At 35.3% G+C, this 15698-nt stretch overlaps 1 protein-coding gene across 2 annotated transcripts in view; it reads right to left on the reverse strand.

The window, feature by feature from the left end:
* Positions 1-15698, reverse strand: part of LOC126745699 (folliculin-interacting protein 2) — a 104033-nt gene that overhangs the window by 19683 nt on the left and 68652 nt on the right. For both annotated transcript variants that reach the window (XM_050453668.1, XM_050453667.1), the window contains one exon: positions 12129-13472. In XM_050453668.1, the coding sequence (XP_050309625.1) occupies positions 12129-13472 (1344 nt within the window). The remainder of the gene's footprint in view (positions 1-12128; positions 13473-15698) is intronic.

Consider the following 15698-nt stretch of genomic DNA (forward strand, 5'->3'; position numbering starts at 1 on the left):
CCCGATAATATTGGAACCTTCGGTAACAGGGCGCTGAGGAGAGGGATGCAAGAAGATACACCTTACCTGGTGGAGGTGCTGCAACGGAAGCTCATAATTCTATTTAACGATAAATTGACGTTGAAAATAAACAACGAGCAAGCGCCGAATAACCTACAAAGTGATGACCACCTGCAAGTGCTCCAGGAGAATGTAAACTTATCGCAACAAAAATAGTAAAAGTTCAAGAGTCGCAAATTAAGGTTTTTATTAACGACACAAATCCTTCAGCTAGATCGGCACTCCCTAGAGTAGCGTTACTCAAAGTGTGCTCGGTAGGGCTTCGCCAGCAGTCATAATAAATGAATGCATGTATTAAAGTAGACCCTATAAGAATAAAGTTACCTAAGATAAAAACAAACAACCAAAACGAAACGTCTACTTAGTTGTTGTTACTGGTACATATACGAAAATTTAATATACCGGGTGGTGCGTCGCCGAGCGGAACATAGGAAATCCCGTGTAAATTTTAAGGGGGTCAATTATTGGCTTCCCTGTACATTTTACAGAAAAAATTTAAGATAACTTTTTGAAGAGACCAATCTGGCAAACCCTCGTGCAAAGTTTCAAAATATGTTAATAAGCGAATCTTGAATTATTCAATTAAATGTAATGGCAAAATTACAAAATTTTCGGTTCAGGTAAAACCAGACACCAGCCACCAGCAAACAATTTGTTATAAGGCTTTGTCAAATCTGACAAAGCATTTGGAAAACCCTATAGATGTGAAGACTCCCATAAACAAAACCACTCCTCCACCTCCCAAATCTTTTGTAAAAGAGGACTGGGAATACGAGGTTGTGTCTAGGATCCCCTCATCAAAGACTCAAGACTACTTTAAATCTCAAGAAGTCTCTAAGGAGAAACTTAAAACCACGGACTTTGTTAGATGCTTTCCTATGCTGAAGAACAAGGACTGTCCAGACTCAGACTTCAAAGTTGGCGTGAAAAAAAAAGAGCACCTACAAACTTTAAAAGACCCAACTATGTGGCCAGCAGGTACAATTGTAGATGGCTACAAATTGAATGCTTCAACCCATCCAGATTCACCAACATCCAAGATTCAGCCACCACCAGAAGCCACTGCTACGCCAGAGAGATCTTTAAGAATTGCTTCAGACAAGGAAGCAATCGTTGCGAGTAAGTCCGTTGCACAAGAACCCTCTAAAATAATAATTGAAAAAAAACGATGAACGATGACTGGCCCTTCATGGAGCCGTTGACTCCGCCAATAGTGAGACTGTCCCAAAATTCTGATCCTGAGAATAGCCGTTACCTATTGGCCAGGAAGGGTCCCTTTCAATTTTAACATCACTTAGGCTCTACCTGGCATACCTCCACGACCTGCCGGCGAGTACATGCTTTGAAGGGCACACGAAAACTAGCCTTAAACTAATGCTTGCCGCAGAAGGACTTCCCACTGACATGGACTTCCTGAGAAAATTATACTGTCGGTTTCATAATGCCTATGGTATTGGTTCGGCTGAAATTGAAGCAGACCTCTCCGCCTTTGGATCCTTCTTCTCTTCAGAAAGACTCCTACGGCTTCAGAAAATTAGAGAAGGTCAAACTAATTATTTTTCTCCAACTAAGTCAACAAAATTTTTAATAAAACGACGCGAATAGAGGATCAAGCACCCTCTACAAAAATGGACGTTAGCAAACTTAATATATTCCTCATTAACATTCAGTCCTTAAGACATAAAACAGACGAATTACATCTTTTATTGGAAGAGCTAAACTTTCCACATATCGTTGCCATAACAGAACATTGGTTAAAGACTGATGAGCCTGTATTTATTAAAAACTATACCACTTTAGCTAGATATAATAGAAGTAATTTATCTCATGGAGGTACTATGATAATGTCCACTAACAACGATTTTTCCGCGGTCACAAAATTTGATAATTTATTATCTGAAAAAGTATTCGAATTTTCCATCGTCTATCATAATACCTTTGACCTTTATATAGTTTGTATTTACAAAACACCTGACGCGAACGTGCAAATTTTCTGCCAAAAATTAAGCTTGCTAGAATCCCTGCCCTTAATAAGCAAATTAATTTTGTGTGGCGATCTTAATATTGACTTCTCCAGTGTGTGTGCTGCTAAGGAATTCCTTCAGTCCATATTTGATTCATTTGGGATGGTTATGCATATTAACTCCCTATCCAGAATAACCAAAACTAGCTCTCGTATCATTGACTACGTCGTATCAACCTTTGATCCGGAACTCGTTGATTCAACTGTCTTTAACTCAGGTTTCTCCGATCATGAAGCAGTGTTAACTAAATTTTCTCTAAATCACAAAAATTAAAGAGTCCCGCGCAAAATGTGCCGTATCTTTGGGGAAAAAAAATTCCTAAATTTCAAAAATCTATGTCTAAGAACGGACTGGGACTTCCTATCTGATGATGTTAACACTGAGTTTTCTCGATTTATAAAGTCACTGTCTGATTTGGCATCCAACTCATTTCCTCTTAGACCCATCAAAATTAAACAAAAAAAACCATGGTCTACTAAAGGCTTACGCTTGTCTTCTAAAAATATACGCTCCTTATCACACTTAAAAAAATTCTTAGACAGTGTGTTCTTCCACGATTACGTAAGGTTGAACAAAAAAATTTACCATAAAACAATAAAGGCAGCCAAGGACCTCTATTACAATAAAAGGATTTCTAATTCTGGAAATGTTGGTAAGGAGACTTGGTCTATTGTTAATGAATTAAGGGATAAGGCTTCTCCATCTATCACAATCCCCACTTCACCGGATAACTTAAACAACTACTTTATAAATGTAGCCAAAAATCTCATGAATACCGTAGCTCCTTCCCACGATCCTCTCTCATATCTCGCTAATGAGAATTTACATAATTTCTTTCTTACACCCATAGCATTAGAAGAACTACGCAGCACAATAAAATACATTAAAAACAAATCTTCATCTGGGGCTGATGGTCTAACGCTCAAAATGTTTTCAAATCTCCCGAATATCACTTTAAACTTGATTAATATGTCTCTTCAAATTGGAATCTTTCCAAGCTGCCTTAAGACGGCAATTATTATTCCTTTACATAAAGGGGGCGAGAAGGATCAATGTTCGAACTACCGCCCAATTGCACTTCTCCCAACATTATCGAATATTATTGAAAGACTGGTAAAGAAACGACTTTTATCCTTTTTGCTTAAATATAAAATTATAACTCCGCATCAGTTCGGATTCTTGAGTAACAAGTGCACTAATGACGCTATGTTGTCCCTCTTTAATAATATATACTCCAGCCTAAACAGCCATCTTTCTACAGCAACAATTTTCTGTGATTTCTCTAAAGCTTTCGACTGTGTAAACCATAATATCCTAATTAATAAATTACAGCACTATGGAATTAGAGGAACACCTGTCGAGTGGTTCAAGTCATACCTGAACAACAGGAATCAGTTTGTTAGGGTTGATTCGATGACGTCTTCGTGCAAGCCAATAGAATGCGGGGTACCTCAGGGCTCAGTTCTAGGCCCTATTTTGTTTCTTTTATTTATAAATGATATTGCTAATCTAGACATAAATTTGTCTCTTTGCGGACGATACTAGTTTTTCTTGGAGCAACTTAAATATGGTGGCTCTTCGTAGAACCATATCTCGTGACCTAGTCACCATTAAATCGTGGTGCAATTCAAATCTCTTGTGCCTTAAGGTCTCAAAAACTAAAGTATTATCATTTAGCGGTGCGTTGCAACCTTTTGTAATTAATAACAACAGAATGGAGGTCGTTGATTCCGTAAAGTTCTTGGGACTGATGGCAGACAACTCTTTAAAATGGGATATCCACATCGATTCTTTATCCAAAAAATTATGTTTTGCTCTGAGATCAGTATCCAGGGAGCTAAGCTTGGCAACGGCTATAACAGTTTATTATGCCCTGTTTGAGTCGCACCTCCGATATGTCCTTCCGTTTTGGGGTACGTGTGGTGCGACTCAATTTGAGCGCATATTTAAGCTACAAAAGAGAGCTATACGCTATTCATTAAGACTAAATTACAGAACTCACTGCCAGGAATATTTAAAAAAAATGTAAATACTAACTCTTCCTTCCTTATTTATATTTGAATCCGTCTGCCTAATCCGCAAGCACTTATCAGATATGCCAGAAAGGCCATCTCACAATTATCCTCTTAGAAACGCAGAGTACGATCTTTATCTACCAACCCCACGATCAGAACTAGTTAAACGATCCATTCTTTACAATGCAAAAAAATGCACAATCATCTCCCATTTGAAATCAAATCAATAACAACTTTTACCAAATTTCGGAAAGCTCTAAAATCATACTTACTGGAGAGAGCCTTATACACAGTAAACGACTTTTTTTAATAATTAATGTTATGTAATTTTAAGCACGCGCTTCCTAAACACTGGTTAATTTGTTTATGTTGTTATGATAATGTACATAAATAATATACGAATATTATGTAAGCAAACTAGTAGTTTGCTAATAATGTTTTTGTAAACAGGTGCCTGCTTTTTTTGCCGACTTTGTATACAAGTAAATGTATATATATTTTATAGATTTTAAGGAAATGTACCTCAAACAATTTATAAAATTGTTAAGTTTTTTGTATGTTTTGATATATTTTTTATTTTTATATATTTGTATTTTTTGTTTTTTTCTTTGTAATTTGTTTGTAGCTATTATTTAAACAAATCATATATAAATTTATATAAATATACAATTAATAATAATAATAGCTTTGTCGACAAAATTTTAAATTTTATGATAATAAAGCATTGATTGATTGATTGATTGACGTACAGCCGAATACAAAAAATGTTTTTTTTTTAAATTAACTGAAAACATTTCAGATACTGCTCTAAAACTGTTTCCCCCATAATGCCACTTAATTATGGCTATTTTTTCGTCGATTGAATAATTCATACTTGTTTTCAAATATCGACTATCACTGATTTATTGACACTTTTCCTCACGTCAGTGACAATATTCATTTTACTGGTGCCCGTTTGGTTTTACCTGAACCGAAAATTTTCTAATTTTGCAATTACATTGAATTGAATAATTCAAGATTCGCTTATTAAAATTTTTTTGAAACTTTGCACAAGGGTTTGCCAGATTGGTCTCTTCAAAAAGTTATCTTACATTTTTTCTATAAAATGTACAGGGAAGCCAATAATTGACCCCGTTAAAATTTACATGGGTTTTCCTACGTTCCGCTCGGCGACGCACCACCCGGTATGTATTATTAAGTAAATGCCCGACCTATTACATCGAAATGTTACAGCGTAAAGGTCGGGGCACACATATCCGTACCGAGACCGCATCGTGCCCGCAGCGTAGCTCGGCCGTGTCTCGGTGCGTTATCTCCCAAAACGCACATCTTCGACACACGGCCGCATCCCTCATCTCATTGGACGGTCACGACGCACTTCAAAGTATTAAGTCTGGATCGAAACTTAATTGGGTTGGTACATTAAATTTATTTCAAAGATAAATGTTCTCGAAATTTGGTAATAGTGAATTAGCAACGCTAGCTATTGCATTGGATGAAGAGGAAGAAAACAAAGTCAGAAATAAAAAGAAAAAGTTGAGAAGAAAATGGATACACGGTGCTTGGAAAGCAAGAACTACAGAAGGAGAATTCAGCACATTATTTCCTCATCTGATGGATGACGAGACAAAATTCTATCAGTGCTTTAGAATGACACAATCCACGTTTCATAAGCTACTGAAAAAATTGGAAAAAAAATTGATGAGAAAGATACCTTTTGGAGGTTATCAATAACATCAAAAGAAAGGCTAGCGGTGTGTTTGAGGTAAGTGATTTACATTATAAAATAAAAGATAAAAACCAAAAAGGTCAATCTTTCTAATATCAACTTTTAAATTTTGGTTTTTAACATGAAAACTTTTTAATTTTGATTAATGTAAGAATTTTAAATTGTGTTTGTCGTTATGTGGTATTGTTTTGGTGTTGTGCCATTTTCGTACGTATTATTTGCTTACAAGAGTTTTTAAGGATCATTTAGTGCCATATCTGCGTACCATAAGCGGCGGTTCCCAAAGCAGGAAGTTTTAAAAATTATACATATTTAGTTCCATTTTCGTATAGCAGTTAATTAATATTTTGATAATCATATAAATTGAAGCCTCCACCCAAAATAGCCGAGTTTTTTATGCACTCTTAAAGAAGTTTAAATATGCATTACATTGTTTATTAGAGGCACTAATTTAGTAGAGGCAAACAGTATTTGCCTTTTTCTTACTTAATTAAAAACTCTACTGCAATATGAACTATTTCTGATGAACTATTTGAACATACAGTGATGGAAACTTTCTTACTTCCTCTATTAACCTTTCAATTTCCATTTTGAATAGCTAAATTTTATTGCTCGTTCGAGACCGTACAACGCACTGTCACCGTTGAAAATTAAACAAAACTATTCCTACTCGTCACGGATGCGGTGCGTGCTACATGCTCGGGTACGGTGCGCTGATGTTAAGACTTCGCCTTCGACCTTTAAGGTCGGGGCACACATATCCGTACCGAGGACGCACCGTGCCCACAGCGCAGCTCGGCCGTGTCTCGGTTGTCAACAACACTATAGTAATCATATGGCGAAGTCCCGACCTTTACTCGGTTAGTCGCGTTGTTTCTCGTGCTCGTGCGTCGACGCGTACTTCGTAGAAAATCGTGTGGCTCTTCGAAGTTTCTAAGGAATTCGAGATGATTCGATGGTTGCTGGTATAATATAAAGGATTGTTTGGCGCGGAGAATTTATTAATCAAGCAACGTATCGCAAAATTTACTCACACCGCGCTCAGTATTTTATGTTCGCTTGTCTTGTTGTTGTTCGTAGTGGTTGTAAAATCTTGTATTTCGTGCGTCAAGAGATACTATTTGTCATAAAATTGACCAAATCAAATTAGTGTTAAAGAAGAATGGAGCGCTGGCTTAAAGGTGTTGCAAAAAATGTGGTTCGCTTGGATAATGCGTCAAATTCAAATCAAGGTGATATGACGCCGTCAAGTTCTAGTTTTATGGTTTCAAGTTCAAGTAGTAAAACATGTAATGACATACTGAAGGTGAAAAAACAAAAGTATGACGAATCATACATTAATCTCGGATTTGTTGATTCCAACGGCTCACCTCTTTGTATGTTGTGCAGCAAACTCCTTCCTAATAGTTCGATGGTACCTGCTAAGATTCGCCGACATTTAAAAACTGTACATCCCGACTTCAAAAACAAAAGTAAATAATTTTTTCTATGTAAAAAAGAACAGTTATTAAGAAGCCAAAAAACTATGACGTATGCGACTCAGACTGTGAATGAAAAGGCCACGGAGGCATCGTATTTGGTTAGTTACCGCATTGCCCAAGCAGGAGAAGCGCACACTATCGCTGAAAAGCTAATAAAACCATGTGTGGTAGACATAACAAAATGTATGCTCGACGAAAAATCTGTAAAGCATCTTTCTACACACCGAATTGGGGATATCGCAGCAAACATAAAACAAGAACTGGTTTCACGGCTTCAAAATAACAAATTCGTCTTGCAAATGGATAAGTCGACTGATGTTGCTGGACTGGCCATCTTGCTAGTAATTGTGCGATATCCATATAAACATTCACTCAAAGAAGACTTGCCTAAGTGCTCATCGCTGCCTACTAACACAACCGGAGAAGACATTTTTAACACGATTAACATATTTTTTGAAGAAAACCAACTTGATTGGAATGATTGCATTGATATTTGTACCGATGGAGCCAAGGCAATGACAGGTAGAACAGCAGGAGCAATATCACGAATAAAAATGAAAGCGCTAAATTGTAGTTCCAGCCACTGCATCCTGCATAGACAATCACTCGCGATTAAGAAAATGCCACCAAATCTAAAATTGGTTCTTGATGAGTCAGTAAAAATAATTAATTTTGTTAAGTCACGTCCACTACAATCCCGATTGTTCCTAATATTATGTGAAGATTATGGTAGCGATCATAAAACACTATTGCTCCATACTGAAGTGAGATTGTTGTCTCTAGGTAAAACTTTGACAAGGCTTTTTAAAGTAAAAACAGAATTAGTAGCTTTTCTTACAGATGTTCCTTTTAATTTAAAAGACCGTTTGTCCGATAAAAGCTGGTTACTTAGACTAGCATTTTTAGCAGACATATTTGGAAAACTTAACGAATTAAACCTGTCACTACAAGGAAAACAGACAACAGTTTTCAATGTTAACAACAAAATAACTGCCTTTAAAAGAAAATTAGATTTTTGGATTACTTGTTTTGGTAAGAAAAATCGAAAGCTTTTCATTGCTAAGTGAGTCACCATAGTCATGGATTCAAAGCCCTTTTTCATATAAATTCTGCTGAAAATATGTCAAATCAGATCTATGAATCATTTCTAGAAATGACATCGGCTACAAGCATGGAATCATTGTTCAAAACAATTTCACTAAATGATTTTTGGTGCAGGGTTCATGATGAATATCCACAACTTGTCACAGAAGCTTTGAATGTTCTTCTACCGTTCCTAACAACGTATTTGTGTGAAACGGGATTTTCAGCATATACAACTACAAAAACAAAATACCGCAAAAGACTGGATGCCGAACCAGACATGAGAATTCAACTTTCTTCTATCAAGCCTGACATTACCCAGTTGATGAGGAATAAAAAACAATTACATGCCTTGCATTAAATGAACTTAGTATTATCATTTGCTTACTAATTTACTACTTACTGTATCTATCTTTTTTTGTATGATTATTAATAAACAATTCACATATTACTGCTTTTGCTTTTAGTTTAGAGTTTAGGGTTCCGTTAAAAATTTAGTTTTTTAAAAGGGTTCCATCACGAAAGAAGTTTGAGTAACACTGCCCTAGAGTAATGGTTTTACATCAAGCCTTGAATCACGAAGACTCTGACCGACTGTTAGATTGTCATTGGATGTTGGGCAGCCTTAGGGAAAATAGAGAACTTTTATCCGAAATTCTTTGGACAGATAAGGCTACTTTTAGGAGTAATGGAAACATTAATTTGCATAATATGCAACAATCCTCACTGGTTGCGGGAGATCCATCATCAAGGCCATTGGAGTCTCAATGTGTTGTGTGGTATTCTGGGCAAAACTATTAGAGGTCCCTATATCTTTGATCAACCACTAAATGATGCCGTATTTGCCGTATTTCTTGATTTTCTGGTGTACCAATTGCCTTCTTTTATTAGAAGATATACCCCTGCAATTACGACAAAATATTTTCTTGCAACTAAACGGTTGCCCAGCACATTTTTCAAGAAATGTGCGAGAACATGTAGATTTAAGATATCAACAGAGGTGGATTGGGCGAGGAAGTCTATTTCCTTGGCCACCCCGATCCCCAGACCTCACCTGTTTGGACTACTACCTATGGGGTCGGTTAAAAGATATTGAAAATACGAATACAAGAAGCCATTCACAGCAGAAGTTGAAGCTGCTGTAATATCCACGCATAAGCGGCTCCAACAATGCATTAAGTTTGATGGAGGTATTAGTTTTATTCCAAAATCGGCAATTTTTTTATTATGCCCATATGCGTTTTTTTTTAAATTTTTTGAACAAAGTATTATTATTATATATAATTATTATATACAGTGCATCCCAAAAGTTATGTCTAAATTAATTTTAAATTCATGGGTGTGTTCGAAAAAAAAACGCTCGGACCCGTCGATTTTTATTTCAAGTGCGCATTTTTGCACGTGAAGTTTGTATATACAGGGTTGCTTAAAAATAAATGACGACCATCAACTTTATTTTTTCAAATGAAAGCACCTTTTTTATTTTATCTTTGAATTTCGCGTGGTATTCTACGTATGTTTTCATGCATCATGTCCTATACCTAAAGTGAACAGTTATCGAAAAAAAGACGACCAAACATTACTATTGAAGTTCACCTTTAGGATAGAGGCTAAATTTAGAGAATTCAGTCATGTTAGAGATCTGTCGAAATCTGGTCGTCCTGCTCGAGATGAAAATGAACAACTTGACGTTTTGCTTTTTTTGGAACAAAATCCATGCACTCCTCTGTCGCAGATTGGGGCAAATTTACACATGACGAAATCTATAGTTCACCGAATAGTTAAAAAGCACAAATATCACCCCTACAAAGTTATTCCTGTGCAAGAATTATTTGATGACGATTTCGATAGGCTAAATGAGTTTTCTAAACGCTTACAAAAATTGTGCAACCTAAATCATAATTTAGTAACAAATATAATTTTTTCCGATGAAGCCACGTTCTGTTTGAATGGTAGTGTGAACAGACAAAATTGTCGATATTGGGCAACAGAAAATCCACATTGGATGATGGCGGTAAACACTCAGTACCCTCAAAAACTGAATGTGTGGTGTGGAATAGTGCGCGGAAGAGTAATAGGTCCCTTTTTCTTTGAACAGACTTTAACGGGACAAGTGTATCTCGATTTTCTCCAATTTGAATTAGTTCCAGCATTACTAGTTTTATTTCCAAATCCATTGGACCCAGACTATCCTGACGAAAAATTAATTTTCCAGCAACACGGTGCTTCTCTGCACTATGCTGCCACTGTGCGTACATTTTTGGATGAAACCTTTTTCAATCGATCGATAGGAAGGAGAGGACTCATCGAATGGCCTGCTAGGTCGCCTGACTTAACACCAATGGACTTTTTTTTGTGGGGATACCTCAAGTCGAAGGTATTTGTTAATAGGCTAAATAATCTAGACGACTTGAAAGAGAGAATCCGCAGAGAAGTGCGCGCCATAACTCCGGAAATGATTGAAAATGTGCAACGAGACTTTATTGATCGCCTTGGATATTGTCAAGCCGTGAATGGCAACCATTTTGAACATTTAACTTAATTTTTGTTCTTTTTTTTATTTGTTACATGAATCATCTTTTTTTCGATAACTGTTGACTTTCGGAATAGGACATGATGCATGAAACATACGTAGAATTCCACGCGAAATTCAAAGATGAAATAAAAAAAGGTGCTTTCATTTGAAAAAATGAAGTTGATGGTCGTAGTTTATTTTTGAGCAACCCTGTATATACAAACTTCACGTGCAAAAATGCGCAACTTGAAATAAAAATCGACGGGTCCGAGCATTTTTTTTTCGAACACACCCATGAATTTTAAATTAATTTAGACATAACTTTTGGGATGCACTGTGTATACATATATTAATTATTTATAAATTATTAAATTAAGATATTTTATCATTAAACCTTGAAAAAAGACAAATAAATAACAATAAATATCGGTGTAATAGCGTCTTATTAAAATTATATGATAAATATTCTTTCTTCGATATTTCAGTCTACGAATAAGATATCGAGATACGGTTTTCACTGACCTATTTAGCTATCATTTCAAAAAAAAAGTCATATTATTGCATTTAATTTTTTATAGAATTTAGCAATTTTCTTTTATTAGATCAAAAAAACGCGCTTTAGCGGCATTACTAAGAACTAGACATATCACAGATAAGACTGATTTGATGGAGGAATAAATGTTTGTTCCAACGAGACCAACTTTATTAAAATCCATTCAGTCGTTTAGGAATTACAGCTGTTTACCCCCCACCAGTTTATTTTAATAGATACGTCACAAAGTGTTAAACAATTACTCGAGTAAAGCTGAGCTTTAAAAAGCATATATTTTTTCATAAGTGACCGGGTAGATTTCAGTGAAAAATCACTTAAAAAGTTTAAGACGGCGGTTACGCCCCCTGGCAACCATCTTAGAAATCTGAAAATATTTTCCACGGTATTCTTTTGGCCACTTTAGTCATAAAATTTTTTACCGCAAGTCTCTATGACGAATAGTTTCCAAAATACAACACTTTGCATTCTTATCTGGCCACCCTGTACAAAAATTATTTAAGAGTAAAAAATAAAGTCAAATTATTTTTATAGCCCAAAAATAGTGTTTTATTTCTTTCCAATACAGGGAAATTTAATTTTAGAATACCCCTTGTATATGAAATAGGAAAAATACTAAATTACCTTTATCCAATAAAATAAAACAACAATAAATTAATTAAACTACTTACTTTGGCATTGGAAGATCAACAATCATCATCAACTGCTTTTTCTCTTCAATTGCCACCTCCTTTACATATTCTTTATCAGGATCTGTGTCCATATCAGTCGGAAACTCTTCCGAAGCATTGGAAGGTGTCTGCAGAACTTCCGCCTCATCGTTTTCATACTCATACCCAGAAAGGTCCAACTTTATGTTGTGCTGTACGGTAACGAACTTATCAAAAACCTTCTCCCCTAAAGAGAGACCCTCCAACTCGATATTTTTGCTTTTCATGTAGTTTTTTACCACTTGGGGGTACTGCTGGAGATTAAATTTCACTCTAGAGTGCCTGAATTTCGGAGGGGATGTTTTTCTGATCTCGGGAGGTTCGCTTTGCGCTCTGGTTTGGAAATGAGGGAGAGGTTCTTCGAAATTTTCCACGACAAGGGATTCATAGGACGAGGATTCGTGTAAATGCAAGTTGCCTGGTTTGTCACTTTTCAGAATATTTAATGAAGAGGGTCGTTTGGAAGCGGAGATTTTTCTTTTCACACCCGCCCCTACTAATTCTGAACTCTCGTCTTTTTTTAGTCCCACAAGTTTCTCATTTTCTCCCAAGACAAACACTACGGTTTCATCGACGCTAGGCGGCTGGAAAGATTCAAAATCCTCTGGAGCAATGTCCTGCTCCAATTTTGTCAGATCGTTAATTTTTTGTGACTTTGATAAATTCTTCAAAGGCGCTTTAACACATTTTTCAGAAACATTATTATGGTTTTGATCTAAATTAGCCTGATTTTTATAAAAGCTTTCGGTCTTTAAAACGTGCCCAAACGTTAATGGTGATTCAATATTGCATTTCAGTTTTTCCGATATCAAGGAAGACATGTTTGATTGGGATTTCGTTTTAGTTAAACCTTTCGATGATTTGAGTTGATCAACTGCAGATTTGTCCTCCTTTTTAACCTTAACAGGCTCTTCCCATAATATGTTTTTCAAATGATCTTGATATTTCATATAGTATTGCTTTGGTATGCATTTATTTCTGGCGCATATTTGACCAGCTACTTTATTTTCTTCTTCTAGGCCGGCTCTAGTCACGTTTTTTCTCTCAACATTGTCAAATCTTATAAAATAAGTAAGAGAGTTTAATAATTTGGTAACGATATTGTTCTTATTTGTTCCTGTTATCACAGTTTGTGCAGTTTTGATGGGGTAGCCTACAGCCCCATACAGGTCCGTCAGTTGACTCCAAAGTGGGTTGCAGGGGTGTTTAGCGGATATTATTGGTTCCTTAGAAAAATTCGGAAGAACGGTTGCTACCCAGCCCAAGTGATGTGTAAGGACCGCAGTGATGAGGGTGCTTATAAAGCTGAAAAGTAAAAAAAATAATTAATTAAAAAGAGCAATTGAGGGTACCAATAGTATTCGCGATTTTATTGCTATATTTTTTTCTGAAGATATTTCCTATTTAAAATATAATTGATTAATAATATTATTAATTAAAAATGTCATTTCGAAAAAAAATTGCCAAGAGGCGAATCTTTGGCTTCCGAGTTTCAACTCAATTAAAATATCTTATAAATAGGAAAAGTTGGCTTGCGTTACTTTTAATATTGGCACTCAAGATGACCTCTTAGAGGTTAAAAACGCCTCAAATATGTACAAGAAGAACCCCCTTTACTAGAAGATCTCAGGATCTTCCCCAATTTAGAGGTTAGGTGATAAGTAAACAAAAAAATTTTAATGAGTGTCTTATTTTATTGGGTATTACGTCACTAGTGAGAATCACATGTATGAAGCTTGTATGGTAAAAATCGGAATCGTATGTCGGCCATCTTGCTTGGTAAAATTGACTGGAGCTGACAGAAATGACGTTGACATTGACTGATAGAACAACATTTGTCATATCATTTGAGTTTGTTTTTGATTTCAATGTATGCTGGAAGCGTGGGTTGGGATTGTTTTAAGGATGCTATTTTAAATCAATAACTTTTTTTCCTAAAAAATTATTATAAATTAATGTGCCAGGTGTCCGGTAAGAAAAAATGATTTTATTTATTACTCTTATTTTTTTTTGTAGCGTCAATGTTTAGTCTGTAATAAAATCATATTCAGGTGGTTTCAATCAAGATGTTTCATCTTTCAAATATTGAATTTTTGAATTTTCAAATATTTAAACTTGATTATTATAAATACATATTACAAAATGACTGGCCTCATTTCCTTTCAACAATTAAAAAATTGAATAAAATTTTCATGTAAGTATCCTTCATGTAAGAATGGTTCAGATATATAGTAATAAAAAAAATTTCAATTTCCTTCAGTCCCCATTACAAGAAAAACATGGAGAGAGATATGCAATGTAAATTTTATTAAGACTAAGCTATAGAATTTGTTCTGATCAGTTCTCTCCACCAAATTTTAATAACGCTGATACTGCTGGATTTACACTATAATACATATTTATTTATTTTATATTATTTTTTACATGAATCGAATCGATTTCATATGAAGGTATAGAGACTAACAGAGCTGAGCACCCAGAATGGATCAGAGTGAATGTTTTTTTATAACTTGTTTTTTTTTTTTATTTTCTGTCTTTGAATTAAGTTTTTTTTTCAATATTATAGTTCCAAGTTATGTTGTCAGTATTATCGAAGATTAACAAATATATATTATACAGGGTGTAAATTTGAAAACTTCCCACCCCTATTATCTCGAAACGGGTTAGGTTTTTATAAAATCACTAGGACACGTCGATTTTATTATCGAGGGGGAACAATTTTTATGCAGAAATCACTTCGCCTCTTTCAACCCCCTACCCCCCAGAACCTCCCTCTCAAAAATCTTAAATGGCAATAGGGGTTGAGTGATACCTCATTTGAAAGAACTTTTTATTCTCTACATTTTGGCACCTTATTTTTTAAATTTGAGTGCTGCGTTGCCAAGTTAGGGTTATTTAAACATTGTTAAAATACTTATTATTAAACATTATTCCTGTAAGTGTTTTAAATACGTTGAAGCTATGATTTCTATTGGAACGTGTTTGACCATAAAGCGAACCGGTGCATTTCTCACTGAAAGTGTTTATCAATTCGACAAATTCTTTTGGTCATGAAAGATAAACATTTAATTTTTTTTCTTTTTTGTTTATTTTCGTTTGCAATGGAATTCGTCTCAATACAGTTCGATGATATGATCCGAAATTTAAAATAGTATTTAGTGAACTTTCCTACCAGTCAATGTCACTAGGTATTTAAATCAGAAATTTATTTCGATAATTTGTGTGTTATTGTTAGTTACTATGGTATACACGCTTAGGCAAAGAATTGAAATGATTTTTATTTATGGCGAGCAAGGAAGATGCGCAAGAAGAACGGCAGAAGTTTTTAATAATAGAAATCCTAATTGTAATGTAAGTCACAGATACATTTTGGACGTAGTAGCTAAATTTAATGAAACGGGTTCAGTTGGAAACAAAAAAAGGGCAAGTCGGCGTGTTTTAAACGAAGATGCTCAAGTAGAGATTTTGGGAACATTCGTTGCAGAACCCACCAATTCTCTCCGTACAGTAGCACGTCTAACTGGAATGTCA

The sequence above is a fragment of the Anthonomus grandis genome, chromosome 16 (genome assembly GCF_022605725.1).
Source record: "Anthonomus grandis grandis chromosome 16, icAntGran1.3, whole genome shotgun sequence".
NCBI classification, from domain to species: Eukaryota; Metazoa; Arthropoda; class Insecta; order Coleoptera; family Curculionidae; genus Anthonomus; species Anthonomus grandis.